The sequence below is a fragment of the Macaca mulatta genome, chromosome 9 (genome assembly GCF_049350105.2).
Source record: "Macaca mulatta isolate MMU2019108-1 chromosome 9, T2T-MMU8v2.0, whole genome shotgun sequence".
Lineage (NCBI taxonomy): Eukaryota > Metazoa > Chordata > Mammalia > Primates > Cercopithecidae > Macaca > Macaca mulatta.
In genome coordinates this window covers 138153036-138177408 of record NC_133414.1, presented here as the reverse complement: position 1 = coordinate 138177408, position 24373 = coordinate 138153036, and the positions used below count along the sequence as shown (strand labels likewise).

General features: G+C 43.6%; 1 protein-coding gene across 1 annotated transcript in view; it reads left to right on the top strand.

Moving 5' to 3' along the window:
• The window catches only part of ADAM12 (ADAM metallopeptidase domain 12), a 375660-nt gene that overhangs the window by 271316 nt on the left and 79971 nt on the right, over nt 1-24373 (top strand). Inside the window, exons 7-11 of the mRNA XM_001087980.5 lie at nt 7578-7643; nt 8764-8835; nt 16169-16338; nt 19214-19298; nt 23557-23705. Coding sequence (XP_001087980.4) covers nt 7578-7643; nt 8764-8835; nt 16169-16338; nt 19214-19298; nt 23557-23705 — 542 coding nt within the window. The remainder of the gene's footprint in view (nt 1-7577; nt 7644-8763; nt 8836-16168; nt 16339-19213; nt 19299-23556; nt 23706-24373) is intronic.

The window sequence follows — 24373 nt, the reverse complement described above, 5'->3', positions numbered from 1 at the left end:
GCGCCTGGCCGATTCCTTCTCATTCTTAGAATTCCCCTCATACCTGTGGATAGATGTCTGTTCCCCTAAAACTGCTCTTACCTGAACCAGTTCAGGACTTTTAACTCTAATTTTACATTCGTTCTTTCAGTCCAGGTATTCTGCTTGTGTAACCCTCACATCTTCTGTTTGCTAGTGTGTTTCTAAGAGTTTCTATGGCAGGTGCTCACAACCTCTTTTTCGTTTCCTGCCCCGTCACAGGACGGAGAGGAACTCTCCCATCTGGTACTGTGGCTCACCTTGACATTGCTGCTTGGTGGCAGAACATTGTATCCTAATCCCCAGGAACAGAGCTTGAAAATTACCGCCCCCCAACCTCCACCCCCACAAGCTCAGGAGACTTTTCATCCTGTGCTTCTCCCCGCTACCTGTCTTAGTGATGGACTTAAAGACTAGCCTCTGGGGTCCCACGGCGTGTTTATTTTACTCTTCAGATGCTTTTGCCTTTGATTCCAAACCTTGAAGGAGATGTGATTAAGCTGTGGCTTTACCGGTCATAAACAAGTAGGACATTTGCATTTTGTTTTCCAGGCTCTTTGCTTTGAGTACCTTGTTGAATGCATGTTGCCCACGTTATGAGATTTATAACTTGATGGTTTAAATGACACTCAAATATGTTTGTCGTTTCATTTAGCAGTACAAACTTGATCTGTACTTGCCAGCCATATTTTAATTCTTTTAGCTTACAGCTCTCTAGAAGCATGATTGTAATTTCCAGTCATTTTGACTTGTGGAGAAATGGGGAGAATGGGAATAATAACGGTGCTTTGTGAATAATGCGTGCTGAAGTGCAAATGAGCCTTTAAATTGAAAAGGGAAGGCACTGATGCCGGTCAACTCAGTTCTCAATATTTCTCTCTAGAAAGCGCTGTGATGGTTTTTATGGAAGAGAAAGCATCCTGGACTTAAAATGCATGTATATAATGAAAATGGTGTGAAAAATAATTTCAAATATGTGGAATCCTTGTGAATTGGAATTATATAGTAGATTATTTTGGTTAGCACCTATGGTAAATATGAAAGGGATATTTCCTGCCCTGCTTACACTGCCTTTGTTTCACTCTTAAAAAAAAAAAAAACAAAATCAATGGAAAGGCTGCTAACTAATCTTGTTTATGCAATGCAGCAACTGCATTTGCTTTTTCCCTATATTTTTCTGCCCCCACTAAATGTTAACTATTGCAAAGACTGGTTTGCAGACTCTGGTTTTTCTGCAGGTGTCTGCGTTTTTCTTCACAGAGCATCAGGAATAAATCTGCACTCAGGGTATACACTGGCTGTGATATAAACCTGAGCTATTGTTTGTCTTTTTCTCAAGGCTCTACATTAGATTTTAGTGAGAACCCAAGTTGCCCCTCGAAGGGCACAGAGAATCAGGGGCGTCACAGTCAGCTCGTTCTCTCTGTGGATTTTTGAGTCCAGCCTGAAGCCTCCTTACTGTTCAGCTCCCCCACGGCAAACTCCTTCCCTCTCCATCGGCTACTCATTCAAGAATGCAAACCAATTTTAACATTATCCTAAGCAAGCTCTGAGCAAGGCAAAGACGGTACATCTACTGGGAAAAATCACATAAGACATCCCAAAGGCAAATGCAAATTAGTTTTGAATTGCCTTTTCTTTAGGGATTATCTGTGCCATTGTTCCCCTCCATTAGTATGGATAATTATGAGTCAAATAGAAAAGTTGCTGCCTTCTCTGAAAAGAAATGTTTGCTTGGGCCGCCGTGTACATATAGGACAGCGAGTTGGGGAGGTGCTGTTTTGCTTCCTCGAAGGTGGCCATTCTGAAATGAACTGGTGCTATTGCTTTTGTGTTTCTAGACAGCCTGTTGTATTTGTTTAAAGAAGGCACAGTAGTGGTGGGGTATTTGTAGCCACAGTAGTATATAACACATTATATGTAGAGCCTAATGAGAGTTGAATATCAGGAACCAGCCAGAACTGTTTAAAAACTCCTTAATTATGACAGGCATACTGAATTCCTCTCTAACAACCATCCTTGCTTCCATGCCTCTTCTAAGAGACTATCATGTTCTCTTATTACCTTAGTTGTTCTTTTTTTTTTTTTTTTTTTTTTTTTGAGACGGAGTCTCACGCTGTCGCCCAGGCTGGAGTGCAGTGGCGCGATCTCGGCTCACTGCAAGCTCCGCCTCCCGGGTTCACGCCATTCTCCTGCCTCAGCCTCCTGAGTAGCTGGGACTACAGGCGCCCGCCACCGCGCCCGGCTCATTTTTTGTATTTTTAGTAGAGACGGGGTTTCACCGTGGTCTCGATCTCCTGACCTTGTGATCTGCCCACCTCGGCCTCCCAAAGTGCTGGGATTACAGGCGTGAGCCACCGCACCCGGCCACCTTAGTTGTTCTTAAAGCTTGGCAGTGGGGGCCGGATACAAGGCTCACACCTGTAATCCCAGCACTTTGGGAGACTGAAGCAGGCGGATCACCTGAGGTCAGGAGTTCAAGACCAACCTGGCCAACATGGTGAAACCCTATCTCTACTAAAAATACAAAAATTAGCAGGGTTTGGTGGAAGGCATCTGTAATCCCAGCTACTTGGGAGGCTGAGGCAGGAGAATCGCTTGAAACCGGGAGGCAGAGGTTGCAGTGAACTGAGATCGTGCCACTGCACTCTAGCCTGGGCGACAAGAGTGAAACTCTGTCTCAAAAACAAAACAAGACCAAACAAACAAACAAACAAAAACGCTTGGCGGTGGGGAACAGGGCAGCACCACTTCCTTGGCCCTGGGCTTTGAGTATCTGTTTGTGTGAGTGGAGGCTCCAGTTTTCCAGGTGTGAATTCCTAGTGAGTTTCAAATCCACTGAAGCTCTGGATAAATAAATAATAGACCTCACTTGTGTCATTCGTTTTTAAGGCTTAATTTCAATACTTCACACTTGTCCCTATAAACATTCAGTTTGCCAGATTCAGCCTATTCTCCTGGCAGTTTGTCTCATTTGTTTACTTCTGCCTACCTACATGTCGGCCAGGTGTCAGAGGCTGTATCCTGTGTGGACATGATCATTGTGTGCTGTCCCCATGCCAGTCACAGTCAAGGATGGTGGAGACAACCTTTCCTAACCGAAATCGGAGCTCAACCTACAAACGTGCAGAAAGTGATCTTAGAGTCAAGGCGTGGAGCCTTGCTTGAGCTAATACTGATTTTTTCTTGCCTAGAGGAAGAGAAACCAAACTTTTGATTGATTTCATTTGCTGATCTTGCTGGCAATGGAAACATTGGCTCTGGTCTCATTGTGATTGTTTTTCTCTGGCTATCGGGTGATAGCACAGCCGGCTTGCATGTGGCTGCCCATGTCCACCATGACTGCCACCTCTCACCAGGACAACTGCATGGCCTCCTCGCTGCACTCTCAGCTTCTAATATCATCCAGTATCATCCCCCTAGAATCCATTCTCCTTCCAGTAGCCAGAGCACTATATATAATATATACTAGTATATTATAATATAATATATACTGTATTATATATTATAGTATATATACTGTATTATATAATATATACTATATTGTGTATTATTATATACTATATACTCTGTATTATATAGTATATTATATACTATATTATATATCATAGTATATATACTATATACACTATATTATATAGTATATATTAATATATACTATAGTATATATTAATTTTATATAATAATATATAATATATTAATTATATATTAATTTTATATAATATATAATATATTAATTATATATTAATTTTATAATACATAATATATTAATTATATATTAATTTTATAATACATAATATATTAATTATACATGTTATATATATTAATTATAAATATATATATTTTGAGATGGAGTCTCACTCTTTTGCCCAGGCTGGAGTCAGTGGTGCTGCCCAGGCTGGAGTCAGTGGTGCCATCTCAGCTCACTGCAACCTCCACCTCCCAGGTTCAAGTAATTCTTGTGCCTCAGCCTCCCGAGTAGCTGGGACTACAAGCGTGTACCACCATGCCCGGCTAGTTTATGTGTTTTTAGTAGGGGCAGGGTTTTACCATGTTGATCAGGCTGGTCTCGAACTTCTGACCTCAAGGGATTTGCCCACCTTGGCCTCCCAAAGTGCTGGGATTACAGGCGTAAGCCACTGCTCCCAGTTGCAATACTTTTAAAATCTCACATTCAAGGCCCCCATGCTGTTAGATTATTAGGCTATCACTCAACCTCCTTGCCATGGCCCCAGTGTCCTGTCCCCATCTTCCACCTCCTCTCATCCATTCTTGTCCCCCATTTGCCAGACTCCAGCCATACGGCCTGTTGCCAACACCCACAAGCTCTCCACAGCCTCAGGACATCTGCTGTTGCCTTTCCATCTGCCTGGAACACTGTTCCTGCAATCTTTCCACACATGCCTGTTTCTCATCCTTCAGGCCTCAGCTACCTTAGGCCTGCCCACTGCCCACCTTCATCCTACCTGCAGAACCCTGTGGATTTCCTTTGCTGTACTTTTCACAGACTCTCTCTTACTTTTGTTAATTCTGTATGGGCTCACCTTCTCCAAGCCCCCACCAGAATATGAGTTTCAGGAGGACACTGGGTTTCAGGAACGTGGGTTTCCTGTCCACACTGTATCCCCAGCACCCTCCACAGTGCCTAGCACAAACAGCATCCCTGGTAGATAGCGTGGGATGAGTAAGTGTTATACAAATGATATGACCCATATGAAGAAAGATTTGCAATAAGGATTTATTGCAGCCCCAGTCTCAACTTGCTTTTCTAACTTGAGTTAAGTTCCCACTGCCAGAGTCCTCATTGCAGGCTGCTTGGGGGATATTTATCCTTGGAAACTTGGCTGTGATGACTTTGAGAGGCCCAGGAACTGGTTCTCTCTTGAGCAAGATTCAAAGAAGGCCTCTGCCTCCACCTGGGAATGGAGACTTTTGGGCCAATCTCAGAGGCTGCTGTTCTCATTTGAGGAAGGGCTTTTGTTCATGACCCCCAAAATGAAAATTCAATCGAGCAACCAGTTTCTTTTTTTTTAATTTTTTAAAATTATTATTTTAATTTCTTCTTTAAAAAAAAAAAAACAGGATACACGTGCAGAATGTGCAGGTTTGTTACATAGGCATACATGTGCCGTGGTGATTTGCTGCACCTACTGACCCATCCTCTAAGTTCCCTCCCCTCATCCCCCACCCCTCAACAGGCCCTGGTGTGTGATGTTCCCCTCCCTGTGTCCACGTGTTTTTATTGTTCAACTCCCACTTGGTTCTCTGTTCCTGTGTTAGTGTGCTGAGGATAATGGCCTCCAGCTTCATCCATGTTCCTGCAAAGGACATGATCTCATTCCTTTTTATGGCAGCATAGTATTCCATGGTGTATATGGACCACATTTTCTTTATCCAGTCTATCAGTGACGGGCATTTGGGTTGGTTCCATGTCTTCAGCAACCAGTTTCAAATGTTGCTCTCCATATCACAAATTTAAAAACATGATTCTTTGTTGTTGTTGTTGCTGTTTCTAACTGGACAACCAGATAGGTGGAAATCACGTGGGGATAATGTGAGCCTCTCTCTGTGTGTGCGGCTAGCAGTAGAATAAGCCTCTGCCCTGAGCCGAAGACTCCCCCAGTGCTTTTCTTTATTATGTGGTTAAGCTTCCCTCTGAGCTTGCAGTTCTCTGAATTCGTGAGAAAATGTAGACTTCTCTGAAAATTGCAGAGACAGGAAAATTGTGTTCACATGTTTGTTTTTATTATCTGGAATTGTGTATTTTCTGAATGGCGATCCTAAGCCAGTTGGAAAGATCCCATGGTCGTTTATGTCACCCCTCTGCAGGCTGAAAAGTGTAAACGTCTAAACAACCAGATTCCTTTCCATGAGTTTTTCAACAAGAGATGAGGTTTCCATTGCTGGAGCTTTCTTTTCTTCCGCATAATTAGCCAAATTTGTCAATGGTTAATCAGGGAATTGTGGACAACAGAGAGGGTTCTGCCTCTTTCACGCCTCAGTGAGGAAAAAGGGCAAGGTCTTCACACTTTCAGAAGGTGACTCATTTTGTGTGCACCCGTGGGTACCATGGGGACAAAGGCTTTTTCTTTTATAAGTAACGCACAGTTATCCCCATAAAGCATGCCTACAGGTACGCTTACAACGCCTGACAACTTCTTCTCATAACGTTTAAACGTATGAGAAATTGTACCTTTCCTGGTGCTTTGTTTTTCCTTTTCTGTAAGGTTTCCAGATATCTTTAGGAACACCTAAATTCGTGAATTAGCACAGCTGGGCAGCAAGAAGGAACACTGCTATAATACAAACATTTTTCTTGTAAAAATCTGTTTGGAAGATCCCGGACTGATGAGGATTTGTTTTATAAAAGATGTTTCCCTCAGGATTATGTGACTGGAAACCTGGCTCAAAGCATACCTTCATGATTTTCTTTTGCTTTTGTCTGAAAGAGTGGTTATAACATGCAAGTTTTTACCTTGAAGCAGTGTGCGTAGTTAACTCATAAACCAGCAATATCAGTCATCAGGACCAAAGACCAACTCAACCCCCACTTCCTCCAACTGCATTTTATGGCAGAAACAGAGGCTTTGTTTTTTGTTTTTAATGTTTGCTTTTCGAGACCACCCTCCATGAACTGCTTTATTTCTCTTAAAAATGCGTTTGGAATTCTCCCAGTAATTCGCAGAAGAGTGTGAATGCTTTTTGAGGAAGTTTGATTAAAACGTGACCCACTTCAGGAGCCGCCTTTGTGGGGGACCGGGTTCCTATTTCTGCTGCCTGAATCATCTCCATTCATCCACTTCCATATCCACTTTCCATGTTCTCTCAACTGTTTCACTCTTATGAAATCCCTGTTCTCCAGGGGCATATTGCAGTCTTATTTTTTCTTAACTCTATTTCTTTCTCTTTCTTTTTGCTCCTTTTTCCTCCTCATACCTTTCTCACTTCTCTGTTCATTAGTCTGACCGTTCCCTTTTCTCCAGACCGCCCCAGTCTTCCATTGCTTCTAATTAGATTTTTATATGATCATTTAAAAAATGATTTTATGGTTCCTGTTCAAAATGTATTCTCCTCCACTTTTCTCAAGTCTCAAAACAGGTACACTTAGACCATAAAGACAAAGGGAACAGCCACAATGCGTTGAACTCCATCATCTTCTCTAATGAGCTTCCAATGTGCTACACGTGGTCTGAAATACATGACCTTTGACTGGCTGCTGTTCTAGGGAGTGCATTGATTCTGTTTGTTTATGTGCTCATTTTGTTTAACAGTCTTGATTTTTTTCTGCTCCAATAATCCATGATTCAGCAGAAAGGTTAAACTCCTTTTTAAGGGTTTTCCAAGTGGAAATGGAAGCTGGTCACTCATGTTGAGAAGGTTTTACAAACAGATGGTTGCAGCTGGGGTAAACTTCTAGATGGAATGGAGGTGTGGGGGGCCTGGTGGGGATGGGGGTATAGAGTCTCAACCTAAAGTGTTTGGACTGAGAGACACTGGCGGTGTTCCAGAAGCCCCAGAGAGGCATTAAGAGAGACTAAGTGCATGTTCACTCTTGGCAGCATAAAAGGGAGACCCTCAAGGCGACTAAGTATGTGGAGCTGGTGATCGTGGCGGACAACCGAGAGGTAAGAACCTTTTGAAATTTCTCAGTATGGTTGTTGAGAGAAAAAAGAAAAAGGACATGTTCTGCAAGTTATTACTTGCTTTAATGAACCTCATTTCCTATGTGCTCTTAAAAGCAGTGGAAACAACCCATTGAAACAATGGTTTTCTGATTTTATAAAGTAGACAATATTAAAAATTTATTTGATCTATAAAGTAATGGCAAAGCCTGCGGGAAAAAAAAAACAGAGTTGCCCTATAGCTAAGCGCTCCAAACGAGGAGAATTAACTGAGGGGAATGACAGAAGGCTTTAGATTATATTCTAAGACATTTTGGGGAAAAGTTTAGTCTTTAAAATGGCACATTTAAAATAATCGCATATGTCATTAATCAAAATGAATGAATGAATGAATGAAGGCTATAGAGACACAGCAGAAAAATCCTCCCCTCTGAGCTATGGCTTGATACTACCTCCGTTTTTTATTTTAATTAATTTTGAATTAGTTTTTCTAAAGATTATCTTCTCTGTATTTACTTACTGCCTCATTGGCATACATGAATTGGGTGATTGGGTAATATTTTCTCATAGACTCTTTCAACACATATGAATGAAACACAGGCTTGATTATTTTTCAGAAAACGATTCCCGTTCTGGAAGGTCAGATTAGAGAGGGGAATGGGAAATTTGTTGATTTTTTTTTTTTTGTCTGTTCTCCTCTGGATTGTTTGACAAGTTGCCATGAGCTTCTATTACTTTTACTTTTTAATTTTTAAAAACAAATACAAAGAAAATTTCTCAGGAAGTTAAAATCAAGTCGATGATATGAAAAATGGCTTTGGACTGACTTCTAGTTGTCTGTTTCCTCTTTGCCAAAACATGTCACTGCCTCCATCATTTATGAGGCTGGAAAATTGCAGAAGTTGCTGTCTTGAGAGCACTTGGCTTAGGCAAATTTCAGGGAATTTCAGGGAGTCCCCAGCCGGGAAAGATATTCAGCAGGATGCAAGCTCATTTCACCATGAACTGTGGAGGGTCCCCAGTGGTTTGTAAAATCCCAAGACTTCACATTTCCAGGAGCCAGGAAGATGAGACATGATTGATATTCTTGCTGGTATTAATGCTGACATTTAAAATTGTTAAGTTTCAGAGGCAAGGAAAAGATCTGGAAAAAGTTAAGCAGCGATTAATAGAGATTGCTAATCACGTTGACAAGGTAAGTTCTTTTTCGGTAGTTAAATCATTCAGATCATGTAAATGTTTGGAAATGAGATTGGGGGACCTCATCTGACTTAGCACGAAGACGAGATTCTGCCTCTGGGCCTTGGGTTGGAACTGTTTCCTGTCCTCTGAGTGTATAATTCCTGGGTCCTGGGGCAGCTTCAGGACATGCCAGACCACAGCTGTCTGGACTTTGGTGGTCTTGGGGACATGTCTTCCTCCAGGCTGTCTTCTGGTCAGGTGGAATACCAGTGTGAGGGTGTTTTGGACTTCCCAGTTAGCTCCAGAACCCCTACAGAGTTCATTGATCCTTTGGATTGCTCCTGAGCCAGCCTCTCCCAGGTCTCCCGATGACAGATCCCACAGGCCCCTGCAATCTGTCCCCATCATTGCAGGCCTGTACCAATGTAACCCTAAGGGTGGGCTTGCATTTCTAAGGGATCCATAGGCTTCACTGTCCTGGAACACAGGAGTTGACTTTCAGCTCAATCAGCTATTGGAAAATCCCTTGCTAAGAACAAATAGGTCAGAAACTCACCTTTCACAAAGATAATTTCCTTGCTGGAGGAGCCCCTGGAAACTGGGTCCTATTCCTGGGGTACTTGTTCACTAACTGCTCCTCACACTGTGGGCCGGCAAAGAAAATGGCAGCGTTCTCTGTGTAAACCACCTGTCCTTCCTCAATGCATCCTGCTGGACAGGATGTTGGCTGTTTGATGCTGATGACCCTCAGCCTAAAATAGGCTTCTTACAAGTCCCGCATATTGGAGTTGCCCTGGGAGCTTCTGAAAGCATTGCTGCTTTCAAGGGGCAGGGCAGGGGAGGAAGTTAGACCTCAGAATTTTCAGAAGCTCCCCAGCAATTCTCATGTGCAATGTGGATGGCAACCGCTGTCCTAAAGCAGCCATAGTCTCTCAGGAATACTGAGTCTCTTGCGTGCGAGGACAGTGTGAGAAGGCATCTGGTCATGGCCGAGCCTTTCACAGCCATGGTCCTCTGAAACAGCAGATTTTACACACAGTGGTTGGTGAGGGTGCCTCACTCTAGCCTTGTTTACAAGCCATCTTATTCGATTTGAATTGCATTTTCTAAGTTTTCAGAAAAATGAAGGCAAAGGCCCTTCCAGAAATTCGGCTCCATGTTGCAAGGCCTTATGCCCTCTGCATCAATAATTCAGAATGAATCAGGTGTGGTTCTTCCACTTGAGAACGTCAAGGCTGGTAGGGAAGCAGGCATGCAACCCACATAGCATGTCCAAGGCGTTAGGAACGATCCATGCTATGAATGGAGGTTTATGGGGATGCAGAAGAGGATCACTTACTTCTTCCCGGGGCCAGGGAGTCTTTGCAGGGAGAGGATCCTGAAAGGTAAGTTCAGTTTCACCATGAGCATAGCAGAAGAGGGAGTATGTGTGATGTGGACATGCATGTGTTTCGTGTGCATGTACATGCATGTGTGTTCCTATATGTGTTCATGTGTGTGTTCATACATGTGTGTGCCCTGCATGCATGTATGTGTGTTTGTGTACATGCATGCTCATATTGTATGCAAATGCATGCATGCAGAGCTAGGGCAGGAGGAGATGAAGCTGCAAAGATTCACAGTGCTCAGGGCCCCGGTTGTTCTACAAAGCCATCTTGATGTTATTCTGCAGTGAATAGAGAGCTAGGTGAATGTTTTTAAGCAGGGGAGAGACACATGGGATGATAGAAAGATATCCCTGCAGTTAGTGTGAAGGGTGGAGTAACCAAAGACAAACAGGGCTGAGAGGAGCCTATTGCATAGAAATGATAAAGGCCTGACCGGGAGCCGTGGCTCACGCCTGTAATCCTAGCACTTTGGGAGGCCGAGGCGGGCAGATCACGAGGTCAAGAGATTGATACCATCCTAGCCAACATGGTGAAACCCCGTCTCTACTAAAAATACAAAAATTAGCTGGGCGTGGTGGTGGGCATCTGTAGTCCCAGCTACTCGGGAGGCTGAGGCAGGAGAATTGCTTGAACCTGGGGAGCCGAGGTTGCAGTGAGCTGAGATCGCGCCATTGCACTCCAGCCTGGTGACAGAGCGAGGTTCCATCTCAAAAAAAGAAGAAGAAGAAAAAGAAGTGATAAAGGCCTGACATGACCCGGGGCAGGGGAAGTGGGGATGTGAGAAGGACGAGGACTGAGAGATGCTTGAAGGGATGTGTTTCCTGATTACTATTTTTACCAGTTACTGTGTGTCAGGCTCTAAGTGCTTTGCATATGCTCTCAGGTACGTGCTATTGTTCCTATTTTTAAAGCAGAGGAAGCTGAGATGGGCAGAGGTTAGTCATTTGCAGGACGAGGGATGAGTGCTAGTCTTGCTGAACCCCAGCGGCAAGGACTCTTGGCTTTGACTCTACTCCACCTGCTGTGAGTCAGGACCTCATGATGACCAAGCAGAGGCTGAGGGCGAGTGGGAGGCCATGTGACCCCAGTTTCGTTGGAATGGAGAGGCAGGTAGACGATGCTTCATACCCAAGGAAAGCAGGAGCGGGAAGAGGAGTTCTGAAGGGCACTCTGAGCAGTCAGAGATGTGGGCTTGCCACTCAGAGAGAGGCTATGGCTGCATGGAACTTTCTGGAAGTCAGAAAAACCCACATGGCCATTGATATCCTGGGATGGTATTGCCCTTGTCCACCTTTGAAGTAGGTCAAACTCCCTGGCAACCCCTGCCCGTTGATGTGTTTTCAGTAGTTACTCTTTGCAGATTCAACTTTATCCCAAAGCCCAGGTGCGGGAGAATCCTGGTGAAAGGCAAGTCCTGGCAAGGGGATGAAGGGTGGATCTTAGAGGAGACATCGAAGATAGCGAGGCAGTTAGAACTGGACCTCGGTCTAGGCTGGACATTAGAACGCCTGGAGGGGAGTTTGTTTGTCTATTTGTTTATATGTTTACTTTTAGAAATACTGATTCCCACACCTTGGCCCAGGGATTCTGATTTGATTGACCTGGCGCAGGGCCTGGGTACAGATATTCTCCAGGGTCCTCCAGTTATCCTAACATGAAGCAGGACTGAGCCACGGTGGCCTGGAGGGTGGAAGGCTTAGGTGCCTGAGCTGGGAGCGCAGGTGCCATTCTGAGGCAAGAGAGTTGGATTGTTGCCCGGGAGGCCTCGGGCTATCCTCAGACTGTCCAATGAGGAGAGAACACGAGTTCTTCTTAGACCTCGGGAGCAAAAGGAAATGATAAACTATATTAAACCCAAACTGGAAATTGCTGAAGCCCCATTTTTAAAAAGGGATGTGTTTGGGTCCTCTGTGTTTGTATTTCTTTACATTTATTCTAGGTTATATCTTGCTTCAGTTTGCAAAACCAAAAATGAGCAATTGGGGGTTTGTTAATAACTCATACTGGTAATTAGAAAACACCGTGCCTTGGAAAAGTCCTAACGGACTCCTGGAGTTTGCCAGCCTGGCTGTCCTTGTGTTTCTGGCAGGGAGAGAGCCGATTTGCTGAGCACACAGCTACCCCTGGCCCTGGCATCCCTGTGCATCCCCAGCAGATACCAAAGACCTTGGAGGAGATACCCAGACTCCCTGGGAGACTTGGTGCTTCCAAGTCTATTAACAGATGACTCCCAGCTCTGTTACACAATTCTCAATTTCAGTTTTTCAACTCTACAAACGAAAGTGTCTTATCCCAGAAAACAATGACTGTGCCAGTGGCAACTTCCTCATTTGCTGAAGTCTTGGCTCTCCTGGACCATTCTAAATTAATAACAGCTGGCTGTATGGAGAAAGAGGACATCCCAGACTAGAAGACAGAGGAGTGGTTTAGTGACGAAGGTGACATTCTGGAATGTTCAGGAAAGTCCCCCGTAAGCAAAACACAGAAGGCATGTTTGACACTCATGCTTCCAGGCCAGATGCTGAGAATTTTCCCTGGGTCCTCATTACATCCCCACAGGAGCCCGGGGAATGCACCTGCCAATGGAGCTATCGTGGGGTTTGCATCTTCCACACTTCGCCTCCAGTCTGTCCTCCTTATTCATTAGGAAGCTAGTGTCAGCTGCAAATTCAGGGAACTGCTTCTGAAAGGACTCATTGCCTATGTATTTAATTTCTTTTTTTTCTTTCTTTCTTTTTTTTTTTTTTTTTTTTTTGACAGAGTCTTGCTCTATCCCCAAGGCTGGAGTGCAGTGGCGCCATCTTGGCTCACTGCAACCTCCACCTCCCAGGTTCAAGCGATTCTCCTGCCTCAGCTTCCCGAGTAGCTAGGATTACAGGCATCCACCACCAGGCTTGACTAATTTTTGTATTTTTAGTAGGGATGAGGTTTCACCATGTTGGACAGGCTGGCCTCAAACTCCTCACCTCAAGTGATCTGCCTGCCTCAGCCTCCCAAAGTGCTGGGATTACAGGCATGAGCCACCATGCCCAGCCTCTGTATATTTAATTTCTTAGGGTATTTTCCCTCATGTGACAGTTTTCTTTCCCTCCTGTCCCAAACCAGTTGCCTGAAAGATGCAGTTTCCCTCATTAGACCCCAGGGGATTCTGCCTCACTGTTTCTTCCTGAAAGTCTCCAGTGCAGTGTCCCTGGACTTCGTATATGCACCACTGCTTGGCAGTTCACTCTATTGGAGTTAACTGAACTGACAGCTCAGTGTGCTATGCCTTAAGCTCCTGGTGACCTCTGAGCATTTGGGTAGCAGGGGCGAGGGCATCCAAATCTTTGCTCTCTCTGCCACTGCCGGCCCAGCCCACAGCAAGAGGCAAGCAAATATTTGTTACTGTTGTGTAAACAGGTGAATTGCTTCAGCTGGGTCTCTGACTGTGTCCACATATGTTCTGGGCTTTGTAAGTCAGGCAGGCAGCTGCCAAGCTCCATGTGTACCGCAGAGGGCCGTGAGCTTCTCTCTGGGCCTGGGGTCACAGTGGGCCATCTTGGGAGGGAGTCTTAGCGCTCACAGAAGACGGCAGTGTTACCTAGTGGTTTCAAACATGAGCATCAGGGTTAGCTGGCCTGTGTTCCAACCCCAGCCATGGAGTCACAATCTTAAGTCACCTGACTTCTCCAAGCCTCCTTGTCTTTGACTATAAAATAGAAATAATAATAATTCTAAACTCATAGAGTTATTTTCAGGATTAAGCCACAGCACAGAAACCGCCGTGGCATCATGCCTGTGATGTAGTAATGCTCACTACACATTAGCTGTGGTGGTGGTTATTAGGAAGAATCAAAAGGAACCCGTCAGCAGCCCTGGAAAGAACTTTCACAGCAGGCACTAAAGGCATCATGTATGATGACTTGATGTGAGTTTAGCGTATATAACAGTCAAACAATGGCACTAATTTTGGAGAGGGGAGATTGTTATATTACTACTAAGTATGAAATCTGTTCTAAGGATGTGGTTTGAGAGGCCTAGTAGGTGGAAATGCAAAACCCATCATTATCATGAAAAGCTCCTGATTAGGAAACAGCAAACCTAGCCCTGAGGAATGATGACAATTAGTCCTTTGCAGACCTTCGTTACTGCCTCCATGCAACACTCCTGGGAGGCAAACCTAGTGTCTTCTTCCCAGATGACAACCCTGAGCCCACGCAAGGTGTCTGACTCCGAGGACGTCTCTTAGCAAGCTGGTGTACGCGTCAGCATTGGATCACCTCCGTTTCTGCTTTCTGATCACTGTTACCTTTGTATATAATAGAACTGAAAATGTAATCTCTCAGTGAACAGCAGCCAAACATGTGCACTGAGAGTTCCAGAGCCAGCCAGGAACTTATTTTTGCCCCGGAAGCCTGGGCTGGGAGTTTGCAAGTAGATGGCGTGGGCCATGCAATTCTTGATTGAAAACAAACTATTGGACTGTGTTGTAGTCATGTAATTGTCTCGTTAACTCATTAATGTAATGTCTGTAATTGTGATCTGTTTGAAACCAAGTTGGACCAATGCAATCCGCATATATTCTGCAATGCAGTTTGTACCCCGGTCATATTCTCCTGCTAACCCAATGCTCACCAGATGACTGTGGGGACCAGCAAGGGAAAAGCTGAGCTTGCCTTATGTGGGTTAGAATCTAGGGTCAGATGTTCAACTTTGAGGATTTTCTTGTACTTTAGTTCACCATGTTGGAATAGTGCCTAACTAGCAAATGCAGAACTTCTATAAGTTTTGTTATTGGCCAGATGCTTCTAGCAACTGAGAATAGGACCTGCTTTTATCTGGTGCTTGGCTTTGGTTGCTATCACTAGCCACCCTTTTCTCCTTGGCTACCTGGGATCTCAGAAGATGAGGGCTTTCTCCCTGTGTGCTGCCTCATACACCAGGGGCATTGAAAGATTTGACAGCCAACCAGGTGACACCATGTCCTCGCCCCCTCAGCCATGAGTACAAAACCATCTCCTTGTCTATGTAATGCCTATGAGGACAGTGGGTAGGTCATACCTTTACCCTGACCACTCATGCTGGCCCTCTGAACTCCTATGAGACAAAGCCATCCCTTAGTCCCTGGAGGAGTTGCTTTTCTCTGCTCTGACCCAGGACGACCTGCCTGTAGGTGTAGTCAGGTATGGGCTGTAGGCTGAGGTCAAGAACACCCAAAGATGGTGGGGGCAGGCAGGGGAGTGAGAAGTCTTGCTTTCAGTGCTGTGCCAGCGGCTTTGTTTCACAGGCCCTTAAAAGAGGAACTTCATTTAACAGATCTTTCCATGACAGTGCTGGTGAGCTAACTTCTGGCTGTTGGGAGGATAGTCATTAGTGTTCCTGAAGAAGGACTCTGTTTATGCCTTCGTCATTCTGAAAGACACTGACTTCTTCATGTCATTAAAACCTTCTACGTTGATTATAGGTGACAGAATATGATAGTGTTGGCCAAGGCTGAGACTTTGCTGAAAAATTAATACAGATTCATTTTCAGTAACTCACAAGCAGAACATTTTGCTCAAAATGAACAAGTTATTGTCCTTGGCAGAAGCGTCTGAAAGATCCTAATTCACTTATTGTTTCACTCACAGTGGATATTCACTGGCCATCTTTAGCTACAATATACATCTGTATGCACATTTTAAATCACCAATGAATCATTTGAAATGAGTGCTTCCATACAAATGAAAGCAGACAGTACAAGGCTAATCACTTCAGCATCTAATTGGTCAACCTTCGAGAACCTAGTCAACGCATCACTTTGCATTAGGCACTGCAAATATTTCTTAAATTCCAACACCACAGGAACCAAAGAGCACAGAGATATTTTTCTCACCTGTGTCAGTAAACCTCAAATAACGCAAATCTGTTCTAATTTTCATTTCGAGTTTTCATTAACGTGATCCCAACTCCAGTGCCAGTTTTGCCTGTTTCGCCCAGTTTTACAGACCACTGAACATTCGGGTCGTGTTGGTAGGCGTGGAAGTGTGGAATGACATCGACAAATGCTCTATAAGTCAGGACCCGTTCACCAGCCTCCATGAATTTCTGGACTGGAGGAAAATGAAGCTTCTACCTCGCAAATCCCATGACAACGCGCAGCTTGTCAGGTAGGGAGTTCCGTCTTCTGTCTGCTTAGAAACAAGAGTGCCCTCGGCGAAGCCCTTAGTTTCACCTGTACAGCCCCGGGAGCTGCCACCTTTCTGCAGAGCACACTGCCTTGTATAAGGGGGCTTCTCAGCTCACACCAGGGGGCAGATGCCACCCTCACCTGAAACTGAAGGTCTGTTAGGAAAGTCTCCCTCTGAACACCCTGGGAAACCTGTCCCTCTACAGAATTTTCATTTCCTTCTTCCAGAACCTGGACATTTTATTCTGTACCAATTTTTCTGATTTTAGCTGTGATGTAAAGTTGTTCTGAGTAGCCTATTTTTTTGTTTTGTTTTTTGTTTGTTTGTTTTTGAGATGGAGTCTGTCTCTGTCGCCAGGCTGGAGTGCAGTGGCGTGATCTCAGCTCACTGCAACCTCCGACTCCCTGGTTTAAGCGATTCTCCTGCCTCAGCCTCCCGAGTAGCTGGGATTACAGGCAAGTGCCACTACGCCCAGCTAATTTTTGTATTTTTTTTTTTTTTTGGTAGAGACAGGGTTTCACCATGTTGGCCAGGATGGTCTCGATCTCCTGACCTCGTGATCCACCCGCCTTGGCCTCCCAAAGTGCTGGGATTACAGGCATGAGCCACCACGCCTGACCAAGTAGCCTGTTTTTAAAGATTCATCATTATTAGTGGAAAATGTGTGTTTATACAAGATCTAAGGACAGTACTTTGGGTGAATATTGTCAGATTCCTGGAGGGAAAAAAGACTTCACTCCTCCTCCTGTTGTGGCTGTGACTCTTTGGTTTTCTAGATGAGAGACTATCAGGAAGTATAGCACATTTACCTTGTGTTCCCTCTTTCAACCAATATGCATCGAGTACCTGTTAGGAACCAAATAGTGTTTCGGGGGCTTTGAACATCGTGGTGATCAACACTGTAAATCTCCCTGCTCTCAGAAGTCTCCACTCTACTGAGAGACAACAAGAAAGAGGACAGTTTCAGTGTAATCAACTGGAAGATGATAAACTAAGGGAAAGCATAGCTCTATTATAATTATAGCACAAAAATTGGTGGGATGTTGCAGATGCCTTTATACTTAAAAGGAACAATCTTACAACAATCTAAATAGGTATGAAGTAGATGTTTCTAGAAGCGACAATTATTTTTTATTATACTTTAAGTTCTAGGGTACACGTGCACAACGTGCAGATTTGTTACATATGTATACATGTGCCATGTTGGTGTGCTGCACCCATTAACTCGTCATTTACATCAGGTATATCTCCTAATGCTATCCCTTCCCCCTCCCCCCAACCCATGACGGGCCTCGGTGTGTGATGTTCCCCACCCTGTGTCCAAGTGTTCTCATTGTTCAATTCCCACCTATGAGTGAGAACATGCGGTTTTTGGTTTTCTGTCCTTGCGACAGTTTGCTCAGAATGATGGTTTCCAGAGAAGCGATAAATTTTTATTTAAATCTTTAAATACTTTGTGCCACTATTCTTTTGTCGTCATGTGGCTTATAGCAGAGAAAAGGACACCTTCTGGGACAGAGACTCTTTCCCTTGACAAACCCAAGGTAGCTATTGAACATTTGTGGAAAGTTAAAAAACCGGTCCTACCCCATTGTCACTTTCGAAAATGCCTACGTCTGAACTGAGGCTGTTGGCATTCCTTGATAATTTACTTTGGCCGTTTTCACAGGGTTCCCCCCTGCCCCCACCCTTGGATATTTGTGGTTGCCTCACATTTTATGCATTGATTAGTCTTGAACTACTAAAAGTACATTTTGTGTATTTCGAGTCAGAGTGTTTTGATATTTTTCCCAAATGGAGTCTGTCCAACTTGAACATCTGGAAATAAATTATTATTTTATGTAACCTTATTATTTACATACGTGTATAATTGTATCTGTTCATGTAGTCTATATAGATGTAAATAAAGGCAGAAATTTCTACTACTGTAAATATAAGTATAGTAGGATAGGTGGATAGAGAGGCAGGGAGGGAGGGAGGAAGAAAGGAAGGGAGGGAGGGAGAAGGTTCTATATATACTTACCACTTTCTGTTCAATTGACCATAACTAAAATATCTAACTTTTCAAACAATATATCTGTATACATACATGGCCAAGAGTATTGGTAAGTCATTTGACTCCTTTAAAGGAAATTCAACAAATACAACATTTTCTTTTTCACGCATGAGGTTGGAATTAACAGCACTTGTGTTCAACAGGCCCTTGGTGTCATTAGAGTCATAATCAGGTTAAGATTCCAGATAGAAGGACAACTGCATTGAAGCCATAAAGTCCCCTTCCAGAAGCTTCCTGCCTAGGTGCCAAGGTTTTGCGGGTGCTCACTTGTTCTACACTGGCTCCAGGGTTGATCATTTTTCTGCCAATTTCAATTTTGCAAGCTATCTCAGCAGGACATTTTGAAGGAGTTTTGGTGTCTGGCGGAACTGTAGTAAGTTATCCAGGAAAGCAGTTAAGCTACAGGGAAAATCTAGTAAACCATCTAATGCATTTCTTTTAGTTAACAGTGATTCTCTGTGACTATTTTCAGCCTTTCCATCAGCAGACATTGTTTAAATGGAGCAGCTTCCTACAGTCCATTAGGAAATAGGCAGATTACAACTCACAAGTACAAAAGTAATAACTGGTTGTCGTCTGAGTCTTGAAAACAAAACTCTAAAAGATGATGGAAACATGATGCAACTGCAGAAATAAAATTTTCAGGGAAAAAAGATAAAATCACATGTGAATATACCCTCATACAGCTGTTTTTATTTTTGCATATTTTATTGCAGGAATATCCAACAGAATTTTTAAATATTAGAGAATGCCCCCATTCTAATTTGATTAAAGAAAGTCCTCTCTTTTATTTCCTAGTGGGGTTTATTTCCAAGGGACCATCATCGGCATGGCCCCAATCATGAGCATGTGCACGGCGGAACAGTCTGGGGGAATTGTCATGGTAAGCCAAGGGCATCGGGAGCTGGTTCCCCTTGTTAACGATTCCCCAGGAAGTCACTACTTTTATCAGACTTTGTGAAGATAGATCCTTTCCTTTAATGCTTTTTAGATTTAACTCTGGTTTTACTCTAGCTGTATTTATAATTTTATATATCCCGAAGTATTTTAGGAACTGTTTAAAAGCAAATTGCACACAGGAAAAGTGGGCGTGTAAAGTATCTCAGCAGAGGCAAGCCTACCTCTTTTATGGAGAAACGTTTTCAACCGGGACTTTCCAAACCAGGAATTCCTCCCAGCACTGGGGTGAGCCAGGGCATTGGGGTTGCCCTCATCATGCAGCTGTTGGGACGCCCTGTGGTCTCACCAGACATTCCCATTTGAATTTTTTTCTGATGGTTCTGTCTCCAAGCCCAATGGCCCAAAGTCTGAGGTTTTTAGCTCTTTACCACTGCAAATGCTTTACATACCTTCTGGCCGGTATACACTTTGTCTTTAAAATAACCTTATTCTTGGAAGTCAGAAACCCAGGTTTATTGCTTTACAAGGATCATTTTGTCATGTATAAGCTATATATGTTTGGGGAAGGAAATACAATGGGAAGACTATTTGGGACTCGTTATGAATGTAGGAGGGAGGTAGCTTTGACAGGCTTGCCCAGCAGGGGGCGTGTGCTCCACTTCATCAGATAATTAAAGGAGAGGTTTTCACCCTATGTTGTCCCCACTCTGAAAATTTAGTGTCTCCTCCGCACCAGACCTCAGACAGGGAGTATCCTCAGAGACCATTCCTCCATCTCCATTAAACAAACAGAACCCTGCCCTCCCAAGAAACTGTGAGTTCCTCCATGTTTTTTGAACAGAACATGTGTGAATGTTCGGTTGTATTACATGGTGGAAGGAGTTATGTTCTGCTGATGATTACTTTCTGTCCACATACTGCCTAACCAGATCTTCATGAATATACGGAACCAACATTTCCCTCCTCTCTGGGCTCAGAGAGTGGTCATTCATGTAAGCCTGCACTAAGGGTCAAACCTGCGTGGAGGGATTGCCCCCGCTTACTGGTTTCTGGCTTGAGTGGTGACTGCCTTGTTTTCTGTGGACCTGGAGGCCCTGCATGCGATCTCCACCATGGCAGTCCTTGGCGCGTTTGGTTTTTGTTGATGCCAGGTTCATTTCAAGTCAGATCCCGACTCTATTTTTACAGAGCAGACTGCACATTTTTAAGAGGCAATAATTTTCTGTTTCATGGTTCCATGGTCCGTTGCTACTGACTTTGCCACTTAAAGTTGGCATCATATTTTTTTTAGAGCTGAAACTCAGTTCTTCATAAGCATGGTAAGTTCTGCTGCTGTGCAATGCTGAAATGGGCCTATAACCCATGTCACCATAGTAAGTGGCTTTCTTCAGGGCATGTCCCTTATTCTATTTCCATACAAGCATTCGATCAAAATTCCTTCTTTAGAAGGATACAGGGAAGCCTATTTTTTAAAAGATATATGAAAATGAATGTGGGAAATATAAGGAAATTTTGTGTAATGCAATAAGAATCAAGTGAAGATCAAAGTTAATTATCAGGAAATATGTTTTAGCAATTTGACAGCAGCTAGCATCATCCTTAGACAGACTGCTTACACGTACCACATATAACAGAAACATCAAATAGGATAAAAATGCCTCAGCACCTTTGATTTCTACAAAAGTCATGAAATCAGCAAGATCAACATCTTGACCGGACCTAACACTTCTAGACTCACTTTCTTTTCCTGTGTCTCTAAAGTTACATTCACGGGCATCCCGTGTGACTATGCTTCATTCGAGAACTCACAAATCTAAGAGGAAGGAAGCAATGTAGCAAGGAAGCAGAGATCCTCATAAAATTGAAAATAGGATTGTAGTGCCATTTCTGTATTTTTCAAAATATAGCAAATCATTAATTTCAGTAACTGAAAGTCATTCCTTTATAGCTAACTGGCCTAAAACAGCCTTGGTTTGGAAATAATATTAATAGCATGAATAAAAAGATTTTTTTTTCTTACTACAAATGTAAACTGTTTATCAAGGTCTCTTAAGAGACATTCTGTTTATAATCATGGATGCGTGAAAGAATGTAAAACAATCTGGCAACTAAAAACCAAGATATTCAATGACACAAAAGAATCAGAAGAATATTTTTTAATGATAAATTTCTTGAATTTTGTGCCAGAGCGTGCTAACTTCAGCCCCCATGTTCTTAGACTGACTACATTCTCTTCACCTTTGTGTTATTTTTGAGAACCGATTTCCTGAAACATATTTGTAAAGATTCCTACAACAGGAAACTCTAAAATCTAAACAAAGTAATTTATTAGGAATTTCATCTTGGTTCCTTGACATGCCATTGTTTTCTTAGACCGAAGGCTTGTTGTAAACACTGTCAACACACCTGTAAGATCTTGCATGAGCACACTTTTATCCAGTAGCCTCACACAGACTGTCTGTATCGGTGTGCTCTCTGAAATGCAGTATCATTTGTTTTAGCCCATTTTCTGTTGATTCTAACAGAATACTTGAAACTGGGTAATTTATAAAGAAAGGGAATTTATTTCTTACAGTTACAGAGGCCGAGAAGTTCAAGGTAGAGGGGCACACCTGATAGGGCTTCTTGTGGGTGAGGACTCTCTGAAGAGTCCCAAGGCAGTGCGGGGCATCACATGGCAAGGGAGCTGAACAAACTAGCTCAGGTTCCTCTTCTTGTTATGAAGCCACTGGTCCCACTTTCATGATAACCCATGAATGCATTAACCCATTAGTCCATTAATCCATGAATGGATTAATACATTATGAGGGCAGAGTCCTCATGACCCAAACCCCTTTTTTTTTTTTTTTTTTTTTTTTGAGACAGAGTCTCACTCTGTTGCCCAGGCTGGAGTGCAGTGGCACGATCTCAGCTCACTGCAAGCTCCACCTCCCGGGTTCACGCCATTCTCTTGCCTCAGCTTTCCGAGTAGCTGAATCTACAGGCGCCCACCACCACGCCTGGCTAATTTTTTGTATTTTTAGTAGAGACGGGGTTTCACCGTGTTAGCTAGGATGGTCTTGATCTCCTGACCTCGTGATCCCCCCGCCTCGGCCTCCCAAAGTGCTGGGATTACAGGCGTGAGCCACTGGGCCTGGCCTGACTCAATCACTTCTTAAAGGCCCCACGTCCAATACTGCCATACTGGGATTAAGCTTCAGCATGCGTTTTGGAGGGAACAAACATTCAAACCATAGCAGCACTGTTTCTTGGAAAACATCTTATCTCTTTCCTAAGTAGCACAAAGCAAGATTCAGACAAGGTACTTTCCTTACTCTGTGGTATACAGGCCTTTTCAGAAATGTTGTATATAGGCACTGTTTCTGTAGATCATATACACTAATTAATTTCAGTTTGTAAAAGTTAAGTAACTATGTTTTTTAGTTAATTTCTAGTATCTGTTTGAGCCAAGCCATCCAGGCACTCCACTAAGTTAGGGGTGGCCAAGTAGTGCTTGCTGAATGGAGAAACCACCTTCCACATCCAAGCAAAAGGTTAATGAACCGCCAGTCACAAGAGTCAGAGAATCGAGACATCTCCCATTTCCAAAGTCTGCCTAGCAACACAAAGGGCCAGCAAGAATAAGATATAACTGGATTATAATCTTAAATGAATGGCTCTTCAAACAGATGACTCAGTGTGTTCAGATTTATTATGAAATATTGTGAAATTTTCCAACTATCCTTCCCGACTAAGCACACAGGAAGAGGCAGGCTCAATGACAAGCTCTTAGAGCTCATTTAAAATGTCACAAAGCGTGCTTGCACCTGTCACCTTTATATCAGCATCATCTCAATCAAGGGTAAAATGATACTTCTGTTGTCCATGAAGGAATGAGCTTTTCCTGTGATGCAGGATGACTTTTTGCTTCATTCAGTGGAAGAGTTTTATGGGGCAATTGTAGGAAGCAGAATGGAGACCCTGCCTTGAAGATGTCATATAAAAACATGAAGAATCACACATGTATACGTGTGGCATACAGACATTCCTCAGCAGAAAGGACCCCAAACTGGCTTAATTGAAATGTCAAATTATATCTTTTTTAAGTTTAAACTAAATGATAGCATTTTACCTTGGTCCCTTATAAGGAATTACATTAAGTCAAATGTTAATGAAAGGTATATTTCTGTGGGGAGGGAGGCCTGGGAAATAAGGCCAAGGAGACATGAATTATACACCTGTGCTTTTGTGTTTTCTTTGAGGACCATTCAGACAGTCCCCTTGGTGCAGCCGTGACCCTTGCACATGAGCTGGGCCACAATTTCGGGATGAATCATGATACACTGGAGAGGGGCTGTAGCTGTCAAATGGCGGCTGAGAAAGGAGGCTGCATCATGAACCCTTCCACCGGGCAAGTACCCATCGCTTCCATCTGCTTTGAGAGTGTGCATAGCTTGAAGTGTGTCTTGGGAACCAGATGAGTCCCTGGTTTTCTGGTCAGAGCACCCAGGGAAGCTTCCAAAAAGTAATTCCTTCCCAAGTAGCAAGAGTGGCCTGTGCTACTCCAGAGAGCCATGGGCAGCCAGATGGCAATGCTACATGGTGCAAGGGCTGACCTCTTCCTTGAGGAATGGTGGGGATGGATGCTGTCTGTGTTTAGAAATCGTTAATTATCTTCCTGTCCCAGCAAGTGTTTTTTATTTGAGCCTACGGCTCCAGCTGCCAGGCAGTCCCAGGAGCCAGCCATCTGAAAGCCTGGGCAGAGTGGAGATGGGCCGTATGTCTTTAGAGGGTGCTGGGTAGAAGGTGTTTCTTTCCCCGGGGTTGGCCCTAGGGTGTCTCTGAAGTCAGTAGCTTGGGAGTTTGTGGTGTCTCTGCCTCTGACATCATATCACCTTACCAGATCTTAGAGGTGTAAATGAAATGATTTATCTGCTTTGGTAAATTATGATGCTCTTCCTTATTTAATGCTTTCCTGACTCTCCAGACTTGGCTCAACCAGAAAAGAGCGAGACGGTTCTGTTATTTGGAGTGATCAAATGAAGTGGAAACAGATGCACCTTGGATTAGAGATTAGAT